This window comes from Equus quagga, chromosome 11 (assembly GCF_021613505.1).
Source record: "Equus quagga isolate Etosha38 chromosome 11, UCLA_HA_Equagga_1.0, whole genome shotgun sequence".
Classification (NCBI taxonomy): domain Eukaryota; kingdom Metazoa; phylum Chordata; class Mammalia; order Perissodactyla; family Equidae; genus Equus; species Equus quagga.
Window position 1 is genome coordinate 72,663,819 of NC_060277.1, and position 17,561 is coordinate 72,681,379.

General features: G+C 53.9%; 1 protein-coding gene across 2 annotated transcripts in view; it reads right to left on the minus strand.

The window, feature by feature from the left end:
• The window catches only part of ABR (ABR activator of RhoGEF and GTPase), a 179,500-nt gene that overhangs the window by 133,059 nt on the left and 28,880 nt on the right, over positions 1 to 17,561 (minus strand). The window contains exon 1 of one of the 2 annotated variants that reach the window (XM_046676116.1): positions 1,304 to 1,844. The exons of the other annotated variant lie outside the window; for it this stretch is intronic. Within the exon in view, the coding sequence (XP_046532072.1) occupies positions 1,304 to 1,364 (61 nt within the window). The 5' untranslated portion in view covers positions 1,365 to 1,844. Of the gene's footprint in view, positions 1 to 1,303; positions 1,845 to 17,561 lie in introns of those variants that run through there. 2 annotated transcript variants of the gene reach the window in all.

The window sequence follows — 17,561 nt, forward strand, 5'->3', positions numbered from 1 at the left end:
GGGGTTCCAGCTTTGCCCCTTTGATGTTGAAAAACCAAAGCAGAATGAACCATCACAAGGAGAGTTCCTGGGAGGAGGATAGGAAGGAAAACAGGATGGTGGGGGGAGGGAGAAGAGGAAGAAGGTATGGTGAATGACGAGTACCCAAGGGGATACAGAGGTCAGAGGCTGGCTGCTGAGTACTGAGGAACCTCCGGGGCAAGACTTTGGGGTTCAAGGCTCTGTCCTTGTCCTAACCCTAACTCCCTTGCCTCCCTAATAGGACTGTTACTGAGGAATTTGAGCCAGGTTGACCCTTAGAAATGCCCTTGTCCCATGGCATCCAGTCTTCAGAGCCAGAACCTGGCTCCACCTGCCTCCCCCAACACCTTCCCCCTGCCTCTGCCCTGGGCTAGGAGACCCAGCAAGAGGGAGTGGGAGGGTCCCACTGGAGTGATCCGGAAGGGCGAAATCCACTTACTATCTTCTTCAGGGGCCAGCAGGACCCTCTTTCTACATCACTGAAAGGTTGGGGAAGGTCTCAAGGGAGGGGTCCGGAGAAGTGCAGCGCGTTAGCCAACCAAGCAAGGCAGGGTGGGATGGTGGCGCTCACGGATCGGCGCAAGCCCCCAGAAGGTTCAGTGATCAGTTACACATCCCCAGCGGCAGTGCAAGAGCAATCACATGATCGCGGCAGATTTGGGATCGAGGGGGTGGAGAAGTCGAGGTTTGTTTTTTTTCTTTTTTGGGGGTGGGGAGGTGTGAGGGTGGGGGTGGAGATGAGGCTGGCAGGAAAGACTGCTGAGCCGGAGCTCCTCCATCCAAACGGCCCCCACGGAGATCTGCACCCACAGTCTCCCTTCCCACCAGACCCCACCCCCACCCCGAAACACACAACGGCCTCGGGGTGTCCCTGAGGTGGCAAATTCGGGCGCCAAGGACTTTGCCAAAATGGCCTTTCTGCTTCAGCGTGGACAGAAGGGCAGCCACTCGGGGTGCGGAGGCAGCACCCGACAAGGCTCTCACCCTCTTCCCGAGGAGTGTTCGCTTACACAACAGGTGGGCGAGGGGTGACAGAGCTCTCCCGGCCCCGTCGGCCCACTGCACCCACCCCCCCACCTGCTTGAAGTCCGCTCTGGGGACCCCCTTTGCGGCCGATACCGGGGGGCCCCACGCCGCTCCCTGCCTCCCGGCCCGCCGGGCACCTGGCCGGCCGTGCCCGCCGCCCCCAGCGCGCGCCCGGCTCCCCAGACAAGCCCAGCGTGTCTGCCCGGGGCCGTCGGGGCCCGTTCCCGGCCGCCCCCCGGCCCGAGCGCGCACGTACTGCTGTAGAGGGTGTCGATCCAGGACAGGCGCGGCAGGCCCCGGTGGCTGAGCGGCTCCATGCCCGCGGCTCCGCGCGGCGGCGGCGGCGGCGGCGGCGGCGGCTCCGTCAGATCGGAAACCCGACCCTCATCGCACAACAAAGGAGGGAGGGCGCGGGCGGCGGGCGGGCTGCCGGGAGAGGCGGCCAGCCCGGGAGGCCGAAGTTGCCGAGCGCGGGGAGGAGGCGGGGGGAGGCAGGGAAACAGGTAGCAGGGAGGAGCGAGCTGGAGCCGCCGGGAGGGCAGGGGCGGGCGGGCGAGGGCAGGCGAGCGCCCCCGGGAGCCCTTCCGGCCCCTGCGGCCGCGACCGGCCCCGCTGCGGATCCCAGAACGGCGGCCCCGCAGCCCGCCCGCCAACTAGCAACTTCCCCGGGGCCGCGCGGCGCCCAGGGGCGGGGGGCGCGGGCCGCGACCAATCGGCGCCGGGCTCCCGCGCCCCCTCCCCCGCCGCAGCACGCCTCCGGACCCGGCGGGGGTGTGCGGAGCAGCCCCGGCCCCCACCGACGCCCGGCGAGAGGGGCTCCAGCCCGTGAGCCAGGAGTGGTCCCGCGGGGTTCTCCGGGCTGCGGCGCGGGCCCGGGCTCCCCTGCCTGCCCTCGCTGGGCTCGGCTGAATTCTGGTCACCCGCAGACTAGGTGCCGCGGGGAGACCTATGGGCCCGGAGGGGTGACATCACCTGCCACCCCAGGATCTCTAAGCGCAGTTTCGGGGGCCGGTGCGACTGCCAGGCCCCTCCCCTAGACAAGCCTGGGGGACGGCGCTGACAGGGTTAACGTCCTGCCCGCCCGCGGGAAGCCTTGGCTGCCCTGGGACTCTTTCCTTCCAAACCTTAACAGCGCCTCATGTATTTAAACACCCTTGACCTAAAAGCTCTACACACCAGGGGACGGCGCTGGAAAAAGGCGGAGGGCTGAGGGGTCAACGAGGGGCTGTGGAGGACAACCCGGGGTACAGGAGAGGCTCCAGTGTCTCCACTGGGTCCCCTCCAGGAGCCTTCTCTGGGGTCCTTAGGGGAGCCCAGGAGGCATTCCATGTATGCCTAATCACATACTACAAGTTGACAGAAGTCTGGGGTCAAGACTTCTGCTCTAAGAACAGAACCTTTAGAAACAAAATTCCTTCTAAGAGCCTCCAAGAGCAGTGAAGGGGTACAGGGGGGCTTTTATGCCTCTCTTCCGGGTGCTAGTTGTGTGGGAGCCGAGGCAGCTCTGCCGCAGATTCGGTCCTGCAGGGCTCCTTGGGCCAAAGGACCCTGGAGAAGGGACTGGAGGAGAGGAGAGCGAGGCTAGGGTGGTCCAGGGCAGCAGGGGCTGAAGCTCCTCTCCTGAACCCGAGGGAAGGGAGGGAGTGGGTCCACCGAAGGAACCCTGCCCTGGGCCATTTATGCTGGTTTTACCTTAGATAGCGAGGTTTCTGATAACGGAGCAGACCCTCCCCCATCCCCAAGCAGCTTAAAGGGCAGAGCTCTCATGGGACCCAGCTCCACAGACAGGTCTACAAGGTGAAGCTCACCTTGGCCTTTGTCAGGGGCAGTGTTGTCAGCATCCACAGAGCATGGGGTGGGGTGGGGGTGGGTGTTCCTCATCATTCATCATTCCAGACAACCACAGATCTAGGTTTTCCTAAGGGGAGGAGCAGACCCTCATCCACGATGCAGAAAGGTAGCTAGCACCCAGCCCCTGCAGCTACTTGGGTAGTGGCCTCTAGGGCTGCCCAAGGGGAGATGGTGGCCACTAGCTCACAGCAGGTCGGGCGAGCCCCTGGGAGGTGCAGGGGAGATGCTCTGGGGTGTGGAAAGCCTCCCCAGGTGGCTAGAGCGGGTGTTTTTCAACTGTGAGGTTACATTGGCCGCATGGGCCCCTCCCTGCGTCCACTTTGCTCTCCCCCACTCAGCCCTCCAGGCTCAGGCTCTGGCTCTGTTTCTTGTGGCTCCTCCCTGCTCAGCTGTCACCCTCCCACCGTCTCTGACTTGCACACAAGACTGGGAGGACCAAGCAGGCACCTGGAGCTCAGCAGAGAGGAGGGCGTGCATCTCCAATGAGATGCTCCAGAAATAGAGCCAGGATGGGAGAGGGAGCAAATGGGCTCTTGGAGGAACCAGAGGGAGGATGGTGAGAGCGGAGGAGCCGAGCGGGGCCCAGGGCCTCTCTTCTTCCCACATGGAACAAGCAGAAGGCACAGAACCCAGAAGGGTGGAAACAGCAGCACTGCCCCCTCCCCAACCACCACCACCACCACCATCAAGGCAGCCTGGGCCCTCTCTGCACTCTGCGAAGATTTTCCTGATGGCCACATCCGGGCACCGACTGTGAGGAGGCCGTAGATGTATGTTTCTGTGTGAGTCACATACATTTGCATACATTTTACATTTTTATCACAAAAGCTTGAACAAGCTATTTTCAGCATTTTTCAAGCTAAAATGTTACAGTTGCTCTCCTTAGCGTTGCCATCGTTTGCTTTTTTCCTACATTCTGTCCATCCTGTCCTGGACCTCCCACTCCAGAACACAATATAGGGTAGAGGGAGCAAGGAACCCTGGAGGCAATAGGAGGAACACTTCTAATAATTAACAGAGAATGCCTGCTTGGATCTCAGCGCTTTGTTTACAAGATTATCTCACCAAGAACCTCACTGTTATCTCAGTCCCCTCCATTTTCCAGATGAGAAAACTGAGGCACTGAGCAGCTGAGGCATTGCCCAGACAGTAAGTGGAGGGCTGGGGCTTGCACTCTGGCTGTCTCCTGATGCTCTTAAATGCCATGCATGCTGCCTCCACTGTCAGCTGACTGGTGAAAGCAGGGTGGCAAAGGTCTCTGGAAATCTGTGCTGGTCCATGGGTTAGAGACCACCTTCTAGGAAAACCTTCCAGCCTCTTCCAACACCATGCACCTGTCTCACACATATGTGTCCCAAGAAAGGTCAGTTACTTCAAGATTCCCTTGATGTCTTTACTGGATGGCTTCCAGTAGATGGTAACACCACACAGCCTGACTCTAACTTTGGCTACAGGACAAATGTGTGAGCCTTTGAGCACCAGGGTTATTTGAGACTGGAGCAGAAACCTCCAGATTCCTGGCACTAAGGGTGGGGAGGAGCTTGGGGGAAACCCAATACCACATCCTAGGAAGGAAGGAGTTAAAGACTCATTCTCATCTGCATTTTGCCAAAAGTGAAGCGCTCTGCCAGCAACCCCAAGCTGTCAGGGCAGCAGCGGGGTCTTTCTGTGGACAGACCACTCTGATTCAGCTAGGTGCAGACATGTCCGTGCACCCCAAGCCACTGAATCAGCGCCCATCATGCCGAGTCCTCCAAGCCTGCACTAACCATTTGCTGTCCTTTCCTTTGGGTGAACACTCTCCACCTTCCCCAGCCCTCCCTCTGGCCTGTGCACGCAGGCTGTCCTCAGCACCCCTCCCTCCACTCCCGTGGTGACCAGTGACCAGCCTGCTCCTGCCTCACCACCATATTTAAGGGGGATTTAAGGGTTGGTTCCCTTGCCGGGAGCACTGAGCTGATGATGAGGGGCTGAGTGGCAAGGAGATACATCCCATTCTGAAAGGTAGTACCTTGCCCTTAATTCCAAGGGGTATGCTACTCCCTGCCTCTCCATCAACCAACCCTCGCTTCCACTAGCCACTTGGCCAGGATGGAAAAAGGGTGACTGTGCTTAGACCCCAAACTGGGTATCTCCACTCTTCTTCCCTCCTTGCTGTTAGCAACCCAGCTCCCCTGTGTGCCATAGGAAGACCCGGGGAGTCCCTGCTTCCTTGATCACCCAGAGGTCACTGTTGGTGAAAAGGATATCAATTCACCTCTCTCCATGCTGGGGCCAGCAGGGAGCACTAGTGTGCAGAGGCTGGATGTACAGGCAGTCGGGGGTAGGGTGGAGCCCTCCGCATTCCAATTAAAAAACAAAAAACAAACTGTGGTAGCCAAAAACCCAAGACTTTGTACCCTTGCTGGCAGATTGGCTCTTTAAAAGCTAGGACTGCATGCTTTTTCACTGGGGTATCCACCTCACTCAGCCCAGTGGAGGAAAGAAGCTCAGCAGACCCCGAAGCAGCTGTAACCACACTGTGCCCCCAGATCAGCTTTCTGCAAAAATCCCAACAGATGGGCATTCAATGATGTATGTTGAATAAATAAAATTAATGACAACTAACATTTATTGAGTGCTTCTTAAGTGCCAGGCACTGCTCTATGTGCTTCATATAGATTATCTCATTTAATCCTCATAATAAGCCAAATTCCACAGAAGCAGAAAGGCTAAGCCGTTGGCCAGCTAGCAGGTGGTGACGCTTGGAAATGAACCGAGATTCTGAATCCAGAGTCCGCATGTGTCATCTCTGTATTGGGCTGCAAGGAGTGAATAAATGAATAAACAGAATGAAGTTAAACTTGGGGAGGAAGAAACTGGAGCTACAGGAAGAATGAAAGGCAGTGTAATTCTAGAACCCCCCGGGGCCACCAAATGATTAAGCAAAAACAGAACTGGTTCCCAAAGAAAACCTCATCTGCTACAACAGGGCAGATGACCCTGGAGACAAGCCAGATGCAATCAACCCGATGGCAGTTCCCTGAACTCCAGTCTCTGCCAAAGCCCACTGCTTCTATGCCTTGGGCATGTCTCGAGCCTTCCCACCCTCAGTTTTCACATCTGTAGGTGGGCACCCGGGTGGGTCAGGTGCATGACCTCCAGGCTTCCCATCTGCCCTAGTGAACTATAAACTTTGCTTCCTAGCAGACCCTGGGGTGGCCTGTTTCTGGCTCCTTGCTTCATCTCCTTTAGCAGCATTTACTGTTCTAAGATTCAGCTTTACTCTTTGGGCCTGGAAAAAAGAAAGTTCCCTAGGCCTTGACTGAGTCACCTCTAAGGCAGAAGGCGTGGCCTGACAATTCTGTCCTTTGCCCTCTTCCTACCTCTCTCTTCCCAGTCTCCTTGCTTTTCCAGCAAGACAGTGAGATCTACAGGCAGCACAGAGTGACTCAAAGCCCTCCCCGATTATTCATCTCTCGACCAAAGTTCTGTGTCAGTTTGAGTCATGGGAAAGATCTGCAGCCCTGGTAAGAGGTGAGCCAGAGAACTGCAGTCACCCCTTGTTGCCTCCCTTGGCACTATGGCCAGAAGGCATAGTGACATCCAGGCCCCTGAAGCCAGGAAGCTCCCCATACATTTCCCAGGGCCTGTGTTGAAGCCCCGCTCCCATGGCCAGGGACCACAGCAAGTCCAGCATCCTGGGCAGAGCCACTGCCTTAGATTATGCTAAGCAAGCTGCAGTTTCAAGAGGGTCTCATGCCAAGCCCCAGAGAATGTGGCCAACGACATGACTCAACAACCTGGCTCAGATCTCGCCACCCGGGGGTCAACATAGGAGATTTCCTAGAGAGGATCAGAGAGCTCAACAGCAGGGTCTGGAGCCCCCATCCTAATTTACTTACCACAGCATCCCCATTGGCATTTGGAAAGAGGCCAGCATTAGAGACGGAAGGATCCTGTAAGTCCCCAAAACCCAGAGACCAAGTTCAGTGGCTCCAACTTTATCAGCTCCCAGCGAAGCAGGGTCATGTCCGGCTGGGGTCTGAGCTTACAGGCTGGCCCTCTGCCTTTCTGTGGTCATCCTTCCCCTGAAGCTGGCTGTGCTTCTCGTTCTTTCAGCCAGAGTTCTGCAGATGCATCCCGGCCCTGCGTTGCTCTGCCAGAGCTCTGACGCCACCTGCCAGGCTGGCTCTGTCTGTCAGGCCCAGGAGTGGCCGCAGGGGCTGAGGGCAGGCTGTCAAGGAGACCGGCTCCAAGAGGTGCTGGCTCGACATTCAGGGAGGCAAGGACAATAGAGCATCAGAGCTTGGCCAGTGGTGCTTGTCATCAGTGGAGTCTCGCTTTGGGGTGACTGTTCAAGTTTGCGGTGTGTGGCGATGTCTCTTTAAGGACCAGGCCTCTTTAAGGCAAGTCCCGTCTGCAGTCACTCCTGCCACCAGCAGTCCTGCGGCAGACAGTGGGGGCTCCCAAGCGCCATCTGGTGGCCCAATAGAGCAGCACCTCGGCCACCAGAGGCGGTCCTGCCACCCTGGCCACAGTCCAGCCAAGAGGCCTGGAAATGCCTGCACTAAAATCTCAGCTTCACCCACCAGATTGTGCACAGGACTGTGGGTTATCATTGTGAGCAGCAAGGCTAGGGAAGTCGGGAGGAACTCCATTTGGGGTCAGGAGACAGCAGGAGCCCCCATGAGTGGTCACTGAACAAAAGCTTCCCTAAGATATTCTCAAGTGGGGGGATTTCTCCAGTCTCCCTGCTTGCCCGGTGTGGGACTTGAAGTGCAGCTGTACAATTCTGTCCCCGTAAACACTGGACCAGCGGTTCTCCATTAGGGGACGGGTAGTTTGTATTGCCCCACCAGGAAGTATTTTAAAACGTATAGGAGCTTTTTTTTTTTTTTTGAGGAAGATTAGCCCTGAGCTAACATCTGCTGCCAATCCTCCTCTTTTTGCTGAGGAAGACTGGCTCTGAGCTAACATCCGTGCCCATCTTCCTCTACTTTATATGTGGGACGCCTACCACAGCATGGCTTGACAAGCGGTGCCATGTCTGCACCCGGGATCCAAACTGGCGAACCCCGGGCCGCCAAAGCGGAAAGTGTGCACTTAACCACTGCGCCACCTGGCAGACCCCTATAGGAGCATTTTAAAGCCAGAGATGTTAAAGTGTCCTGCAATATGCAGAAGTGTCCCAAAGAATGTCTGTCCCCAAATGCCAACAGATTTGAAAACACTACTTTGTTGGGAGGCACCGAGGATGGTTCCTTGGCAAGCTCATACTCCCTTGTTCTTTTCCCCATCATTCAGCCTTTGGTGCCTCCCTGAATTTCCCCTTTATCATCTTGGAGGTGAAGAGGGGGCATGATCTGGCCCAGGCCACCTTCACAAGGGACATCAGTGCCCCTGGCTGCCCCTCCCCAGAAGCTAGGCACACACCTGCCCCCAGCCTGCATCATGACCCTTGGAAGGAAGAGCAGACAGCCTGGCAGCCTGATTCAGACCGTTAGGAACCAGCAGATGGTCTCTGAGAAGAAATTGCAGAAGACCAGCCACCTCCTTCCCCCAAGGGACCACCCCACCCTCCTTCCCGCAAGGATGACTCAACCAAGCCCTGTTCTCTGTCCCCAAACTCTTGCAGGACACCCATCTTTTACATAAGGCACTTTCAGGTTCTGATCCTGAAACCTTGTGACTCCTAATTTCCTCTTCCCCAAGCCCACTGCACATTGTCCTGGGCTGGTCAGCTCAGTCTCATGAACACAGTCTGGCACCAGCGGCTGCCATGAGAAACCAACACATGTGACATGTGTTCTAATGAAGGGAGAGTGGGAAAGAATGAAAATCTGGCTGCGGTGGTCAGTGAAAGGCACACAGTGGTCACATGTGAGCTGGGTCTGTTGGTCCGAGCCGTCCCAAGCTCACGAGTCTGACATCATCGTCAGAATGATCAGTTGGAGGAAAAAGTTCCCCAGTACCCGACAGAAGCAGAGAACACTTCCCACTACTGTCAGAGTAAAGACCCACATCCTTTTGGTGGCACACAAGGCCCTGTGGGCTGGCCCCTCGCTTCCTTTCAGCTTCATCTGGCACATTCTCCTCTTTGCTCTCTCTCCTTTTTCAGAACTTTTGCACAAGATGATATCTCTGGCTAAAATGCTCTCCCCCTACTCTGCCTGGATATGGCCTCCTCTTCCCTCTGGTCTTAACTTAAATATCACTTCTGCCAGGAAGCTTTCCCTGCCCACCAGAGCAGGGAGGCCTGCGTTTCGGATTACTCAGTGCTCCCGTACATCATTCAATGCCTGTCTCTTCTGCTACACTGACAGCTCCCAGAGGGAGAACCACATCCCTCTTGTTCACCACTGTGACCCCTGCACCTCGAAATAATGGTTTCAATGGTTTCAAACAAATGACCAAATATGTTCCTGATCACAACGAGCCTGGAATGAGGGAGTACAGACTCTTCAGCCAGCCCAGCTCCAACAACCGTCTGGGCTGGTTGGGATGTCCTGTTGAGAATGGTCACGCTCTCCAGAAAAACTCAGGAAGAAAATCACAGGATCCTAGAACCAGATGTGGGGCAAGAGAACCGCTGCTCCAATTCATTCTCTAATGGCTCACACGAAATCCCAGCTACAAACTCCCCAGTGCACAGGGCTCCCTCACTCAGCAGCCAGCATCTGAGGCTGTACTCTTTTTACCCAATCAGACTCCAACATGGAAATGGAATAGAAACCGAGAAATGGTTCAGCCGACCAAGAGAACTTTGGTCTCAATTCACAGAGTCCGTCTCCTGGGCCTGTCCCAAATTTGCAATTCAATTTGTTTTTAGAGGAGGGAGGCAAAGTGCAGCTCTCCTCTGGGGAAAAGCAGTCTTGGAGTGTGTGCCTGTCCTGTCTGTCCTCCCATTGTCTGGTAGGGTGCAGATGTTGAGAGTCTGAGAAAGAAGATGCTGGTTGCCGGCAGCAATGCTGAACTCCCCTGTCCCAGGGGGCTGTAGGCTGAATCTGTCGCTCAGTGGCTGCCAGGGATGACGCTGGTGCCCCCCAACCAGACAGATGGAAAATCTTGCTTTCAGCTCAGTCACGGGAGAAGTATGATGGAAACTGATTCTGGGGACCTTGTCTTCCCAAGGACCTAGCTTGAGGGGGTCTGTGGGCTGCCTGACAGATGGACAGACAGACAGACAGGGCTCGAGCAGACCCTCGATGGCTGCTGCTTATACTGGGCAGGCCTGAGGCTCACCTTGTTTGCTGGGCACCATCAAAAAGAGAAGAAGGTTCCTTCTCATTTTCCCTTCGCTGAAACAAAGAGACAAACAAAACACCCAATTTTTAGTCAAGGTCTGGTTTGTTGGGCCTTGAGTCTGTGATGGTCCAAAAATCACCCTAGGCCCCTAGGGTCAGTAACCCAGATGGTTAGTCCTCTAAGCTACCTGCCAGCTTCTCACCCACTGCCTAGTAAGGATGTCCTGGCATAGTTAATACTCTCAGGGTTCTCCTCTCCCCTGAAATGAAGAAATCTGGTAGGAGAAGATAGTAGTTGTCAAAGAAGGGCAGAGAAACAATGATAAAGGTGAGTGCAACACTCATATTTTGCTTACCATGCCTGGGCTGATCTAAGGACTCGGTATGTATTAAATCATTGCATTATCACAGTAAGCCCTGACTGCCCCCAGAATCCATGTCTTTGTCCCTCAACACACCACTACCTTTCTCCAACAGAAGGGAAGGAGCACTAAACTGAGCACACCCTGAACCCAGGTCCTGGTGCTGCCACTAACTTGCTGTGTGACCTTGAGAAACTCCCATTCCCTCTCTGGGTCTTGGTTTCCTCACCTTGACATGCAGGGATGAAAGTTATCCTATCTGTGATTCCTTCAGAGATAGATGACCATAAACAGCTGATAAAGGAGGGGAAAAACTTTCTTATTTCCTACGCCTCAGTTCCCCAATATATCAGGAAGTTCTACAGGTTTTGAGGGCTCGAAGTTTTTCAATAGCTCCTCAAATATTCCCTCAGCCCTATACCGTAGTCCCTCGGTAGCCAGGGGGGATTGGTTCCAGGAACCCCTGCAGATACCAAAAATTCGTGGATGCTCAAGTACCTTATATAAAATAGCGTAGTGTGTACCGTGAATACAGTCTGCTCTCTGCATCCGCGAATTCACCAACTGCAAAATGTTGAACTTCGATTGGTTGAATCCGCAAATACGAAACCTGCAGAGACGAGGGCCAACTGTATAAGACTGCATTCCTTTGCCCCGGATGCTTGTGATAGCGGATTTGAGACATGCCCAGAAGTCACCAAGAGGTAAGGCAGAGCCTGGTGGGTTCCAAAAGTGGTCTGTTATGGAGGGTGGGCATCACCACTTCGAACTGAGTTGATGACTAAACGCTTCTTGGAGGAAGTGCCATTGGAACCTGGCCCAGAAGGACATTTCATTGGCAAAAATGGTGGGGTGGGAGGGCCTGCCCAGTGGCGCAGGGGTTAAGTGCACATTCCACTTCGGCAGCCCGGGGTTTGACGGTTCTGATCCTGGGTGCGGACATGGCACCCCTTGGCAAGCCATACTGTGGTAGGCATCCCACATATAAAGTAGAGGAAGATGGGCATGGATGTTTAGCTCAGGGCTAATCTTCCTCAAAAAAAAAAAAAAATGGTGGGGTGGGGAGGCACATTCTAGGGGGAAGGAAAAGCATAAGCAATTACACAGGGGTAAAAATGGGGGTGAAGAAGGGAACTGGAATAGACGACCGACGCAGAAGGTTCTTCTGGAAACTGGGGGAAAATATAGATTGTTGCTAATATAATGTGCGGCCTCAGCATGAATTCAGAGACGCAACAGAATTTGCAGCTTTTCTTAGCCTGTCATTATAAAGAAGCCTTTCTGGGACACCTTCTCCCCCAAAACGCTCACAAAGGTTTAGGACCCCCGTCTCCTCCCTGCGAATTCGTGGGCGGAGGCATCCAGTTACTGAAAGCCCTTCAGTCAACATGTCCCTGGCTTCACGAATATTTGTGCTCTAGCCACTGTGTTAAGCACGTTATTTTCACTCTAACTTTTTTATTTCCAGCTTTATTGAGATATAATTGATAAATGACATTGCATAAGTTTAAGGTGTACAAAGTGATGATTTGATATAAGTGTGTACTGTGAAATGATTACCACAATAAGGTTAGTTGACACATCCATTACCTCGCATAGTTATCTTTGGTGTGTGTGGTAAGAACATTTAAGAGGTACTCTCTGAGAAAATTTCAATTATACAACACAGTATTGTTAACAACAGTCGCCACACTGTTCATTAGATCTCCAGGACTCATTCATCTTATCACTGAAAGTTTGCACCCTTTGACCAACATCTCCCCATTTCCCCCACCCCCAGCCCCTGGTAACTATCAATCTACTCTCTGTTTTTATGTCACTCCAACTTTTAGTACATGACAGTTCTAAGTGGAAGACACGATCATTATCCGTACTTTATAGAAGAGGCTCAAGGTCACACCTCTGGTAAGTGGTGGAGCCAAGTTCACACTCAGATCTGACTGGGTCCAGAGCTCGTGCTCCCAACTGCTGTTATGGACTGAATGTTTGTCCCCCTCAAAATTCACAGGTCGGAGCCCTAATCCTCAGTGTGAAGGTATGTGGAAGTGGGGCCTTTGGGAGGTGATTAGGTTTAGATGAGGCCATGAGGGTAGGATCCCCAGGAGGGGGATTATTGCCCTTATAAGAAGAGGAAGAGACCATGGGCAGGCCTGGTGGCACAGCGGTTAAGTTCACACATTCCGCTTTGGCAGCCTGGGGTTTGCTGGTTTGGATCCCGGGTGCGGACATGGCACTGCTCATCAAGCCATGCTGTGGCAGGCGTCCCACATATACAGTAGAGGAGGATGGGCACGGATGTTAGCTCAGGGCCAGTCTTCCTCAGCAAAAAGAGGAGGATTGGCAGCAGTTGTTATCTCAGGGCTAATCGTCTTAAAAAAAAAGAAGAGGAAGAGACCAGAGTGCTCTCTCTCCACCATGTGAGGACACAGTGAGAAGTGGGCCAGCTGCAAGCCAGGAAGAGGGCCCTCACCAAGAACTCAACCATGCTGACACCCTGATCTCCCTGAAGCGGGACTTTCCAGCCTCCAGCATGGTAAGAAAGAAAGGTCTGTCGTTTAAGCCACCCAGTCTATGGTATTTCGTTACAGCAGCTTGAGCTAAGGCACCCACCACGCCACTATGCCTGTCCACCAGTCACGACGCCTCAGGAAGCATCTTAGCCTTTGCCATCACAAGATTCTTCACCAGCAAGGGAGCTGAGGTCCCGGGCATCCCAGGCAGCACTGGCCCCTGACACTAATATGAATTTATCTGCAGAGCTCTTACAGCTACTCTCCAGGGGGAAGCAGCAGGGCAGAGAAGACACAGTGATGCATTTCCACCTTCTTTCTATGCACTGCAGACCGACAAGCTCTTGGATCTTCCGACTCCTCCTTGGGCATAAGGCCTGTATCTGGAGGGTTCCTGGTGTCAGGGTAGTCTCCAGGGCTGCAGGGGTCATCTGGACTCTGGCGTACGGCTCTCACAGCCCTGCCTGGTCCAGGGTGGGAAAATTATTCCTTAGCTAACCTCTCAGGAGAAGGCAGGAAAAAACAGGGTATCAGTTCTACCTCCCGCCTCATCCAGATTTTCCTGTCTCCACTGCCCGGACCCTGAGGAAGCGGACCAGTACACTCAAAACTTTCTCAAAAATTCTCTGTGCTCTGAACAGAGCTAGAGGCCCTCGGGGAAGATAGCACCACATGAGGAGGTATGAGAGATTCACTTTCCTAAGGAAGGGCCCTCTACTTCTGAGAAACATTCCCACAGAACCTCAAAGGGCAAAGACTCTGAGGAATTTCGGTTCCCCTGCAGTCCCACCTGGGCAGCGGCACTTTCCTGTGCTGCAGGGGTGACGGAATCTCTGGGGCATCTCTCCCACAAAGGAGTACTCAGGCTCAGCCGAGTACTGTCAGGAGCACTTCAAGAGAATCATTCTTTCTGGAGCCACCAGGAGCGGGGCCTGATCTCATGCCCCGGGTGGAGAGGGGGATGGCCGAGGACTCGAAGCTGCAGAAGCCCCAGCTTGATGTTGAATGATTTCTACTGTCTGCCCCTGCCCCATTCCCCCTTCCAGAGGGAGCCCCCAGGCCCAATTTCTAGTCTGACAGGTCACAGACAGGAAGACGCTGTCCCTCTGCCTCTGACCCTTGGAAGTCTCAAGCTCTAGAGACCTCCTTAGATCTCAGCCGTGGCTCAGATGAAACCTGGTTCCTCACCCTAACCCTCCTCTCACAGCCCAAAGTCTTCTAGACAAATCATTGCGCAATCCCTTACATGCCCCACTGAGTTATTTTCCAGGTTCCTATTTCTGATTATGCAAGTTTCTTTCCTCCAGGAAGCCACGTGCTTGTCACATGAGGGTAGCCACAGGTCACCAGCAGAGGGGGCAAGGGTGCTAGGAAGACTCCCCTTTCCTGGACCCCAGAGTTTTGGGTGGTGGCTCCCCACTCCCTGCAACCAACGTCCCATACAACTTGGGACCACCTGAGGAGACCAGTGCAGCCCCAAATGAGATCACAACTTGGTTTTCAGTTTCCCCAGAGAGCAGTCCCTTTTGTGGGTGGCCCCACACATGGGCTCTGCACCAGGCAGCCCAAAGCAGAAGAGAGTAGCAACCACTCCGTACAGGCCAGGAAGGACACAGTGCCTCCTCTTAATACCAGCTGGACCTGGCTCCAGGCCTGCTCTGCCCCTGAGATCCCTGGCCCTCAGGGCAAATGCACCTACTGACTGTTGGAACAAAGCCACGCTAGAGGCCACCAAGACAGAAACCTTTGCTACAGCTGCACCTGGCCAGCCAGAGCCTCCACACAGGGTGTTAGTGCTTTGGGGGCCCTTAGGGAGGCTGAGCTGTTTTTTTCTGGAGGTAAGAGGGCTGCTTTCGTAAGAGACCCCATTTGCCTCCCACCACAACTAACCACAGATGAGGAAGCAGCCACAGAGAAGCTCTGCCCCCGGGGCTCCTGCTTCCCTGCTGCTCTCTCTCAGAGGCCACACAGGGAGCTGCACACGCAAGCAGACCACATCTCCTTCCAGTCCTACAAGGAAGATTGACTTCCTAAAAAGACCACTAACCCCAACCTTAGTACAACTGTGGGCCCATCTACCCAAGGCAGCACTTCTGCCGATTTCTAATGTGGCTTTCAGGACCCAAAAGGAATAGGTTCTGTCTCACCAAGGAGAACATGGCCCAAGACACCAGGAGCAGCTGACTTCCCACCTGACCTGCCTGATCCTGCAAGCAAAGGGGCTGGCTCCCAGGACAAGGCACCATCCCCACGCAGACCCTTGTCCTCCTGAGAGAGCTGGTGAAGGTGTGGGAGCTTCGCTCAGGAGTGGTCAGGGTCACAGACACCTTGTTCTGGAAATGAGTTCTCTCTAGCTCTGCAGGCGGCAGGGCAGGAGGGGAAAACGTGAACTGTGTCTAGGTCCTGCTGTGAAGAACACCCAAGCCGTGACTCAGAAACCACACTGCAATTAGTTCCCTGCCACTTGCTCATTTGTATGCATTTCACATGCCATCAAAAGAGCCCATGGGAGGTGTGAAGCATATAGGCTGTTGAGTTGTTTGTTTGTTTTTTTTAACTATAAGTTTATTCAGCTTTTTTTCTGTTGTAAAATAAAGCCACAATAAAATTTTTTAGACAATAAAAGAGTAAATGTGATCTGTAAATGCACCACTCCATTAGCATTTTCCAGCCCTTTTTGGCAGGCGTGCAATAGAGGTCTCTACAGAGTCGTAATTGCAGCAGCTCTCCAGATGGTGCTCAGGCATTTCTCAGCCACTAATCCTTGGCCAGTCCAGGCTTCATTCTCTCCCCGTGTCCTGGGACGTCCAGCACAGCAGGTGCTACCTGCATGAGCTGTGATCTCACTTGCTCAGGGCCTCCTTGGCCCCAAACACAGAGATGAGCCTCTGGGGGAACTCTAGTTCATCATCTGAATTTATTCACCATGCAAGTGAGACGCCTCTGGTTCCTTCACCCCCTTGTCAGCCATCCAAGACACCAGAGAGTTTCATCTGTAGTGTCCTCAGTAGGAAGCTGAGAACTGCTCCTGACAGGCCTCAGGCCTCTTCCTTCCTCCGGGCTGGGTGACAGCTTTGAGATTAGAAGGAAGTCTTGGGGTTGGTCAGGGCTAGCCACCTGGCTCGAGGGGCTGTGGTAATGACATCGGTCCTTCAGCAGTGGAAACAGATGAGGAGGAGGGGAGGGAAGTGCAGGGAGAATTGGAAAGAGAAAGTTAGGTCTGAGTTCACTGCTCAGGGGACAAAGCGAGTGGAGGGCTGGGTTTGCCATTCCAATCTCAGAAGGGCAGGAGAGAGAAGTGCTTCCCAATCTTTGTCACGTGGTGCACATGCAGGAAATGCCAGTGTTTGCACAGCACACTGGGGTAAGCAGACAAAGCTGTCAGTGGTCAGAGGCCAGGGGGGGCATCCCACTGCCCCATGACTTGCCCAGCCTCCCTGAGACTGAGACATCAGAATGTCCCCAGACCTTCAACCCATTCTAGGCACACTGGGATGGGGAGTGGGGAGACAACCTTCTGCTTCTAACAAACCCTCCTAAGTGGCCACAGGCTTCCTAAGCATTTCTCATTTTAGAAGCCCTCATGCTGTCAAGATAAAATCAATGAAAGCCCCTCTAAGGCAGGAATCCCGACCCCCATAGCAGATGAAATGAGGGAAAGTCCAGTTGAATTCACCTGCACACTCAGACAATGGGGCTTCCCAGGGAGACACTCTATCTGTTGGGCACGGCTGCTGCAAAAGCAGAATTGATAGCCTGGAGGAGAACACCACGGCTTGGCCAGACATCGGCTATGCCAATCTTGTCGAAAGTTCCTGTTTCCCGGCCAAAGTGGAGACTGATATTTACTTTTACAAAAGCAGAACTACCAACACAGTAGTAGCTCTTCTCTGATGCTCCACGCTTGGGTTAACCCATCCTCCCATCCCAGGTGCCCGGGGGCAGGACACCTGCTAATTCCCCTGGGCACTGCTGCCAGGAGCTTCGGTCCCCTGCATGCAGCTGCATCTCCCAAAGCTGCTCGCATCAGCAGTAGCTTGGTGGGGCCAGTTTCTGGGCTGCTGCTCTTTCGGATGCAGAGTTTAATGGTTTAGGTCAGGATGTGGGTTCTGGAGACAGAACAGACTGGGGCTAGAGACCTGGTGTCCTTGAATAGTTTAACCTCTCTGAGTCTTGATTTCTTTCATGGCAAAATGAGGACAGTAATTCCACAACCCTTACATACCAGAATTACACACAATTAATTTCACTATTAAAACTCTTTTCCTAACTTCCTCAACTGAGATAGTTGAGAGGATCAAATGAGATAGTGGATGTAAGACACCCAGCACAGTGGCTGCTCCGCCACAAGCACTCAGGGAATGTTAGCTGTTATCATTATGTTGGCTGAGCTTTGCATGCACACACACACCTCTGTCTCCTGAGAGCCAAAACAAGGCAAAAAGTGAAACAGCCCCTTCCAGGCCGCCCCCCTCCCACACCCTGCGCAAACATTACAGCAAGCCTAGTGAAAAGATATTTTGAGTTGTGCTGAGGTTACCAAAGCCTAACCACACCCTTTGTTT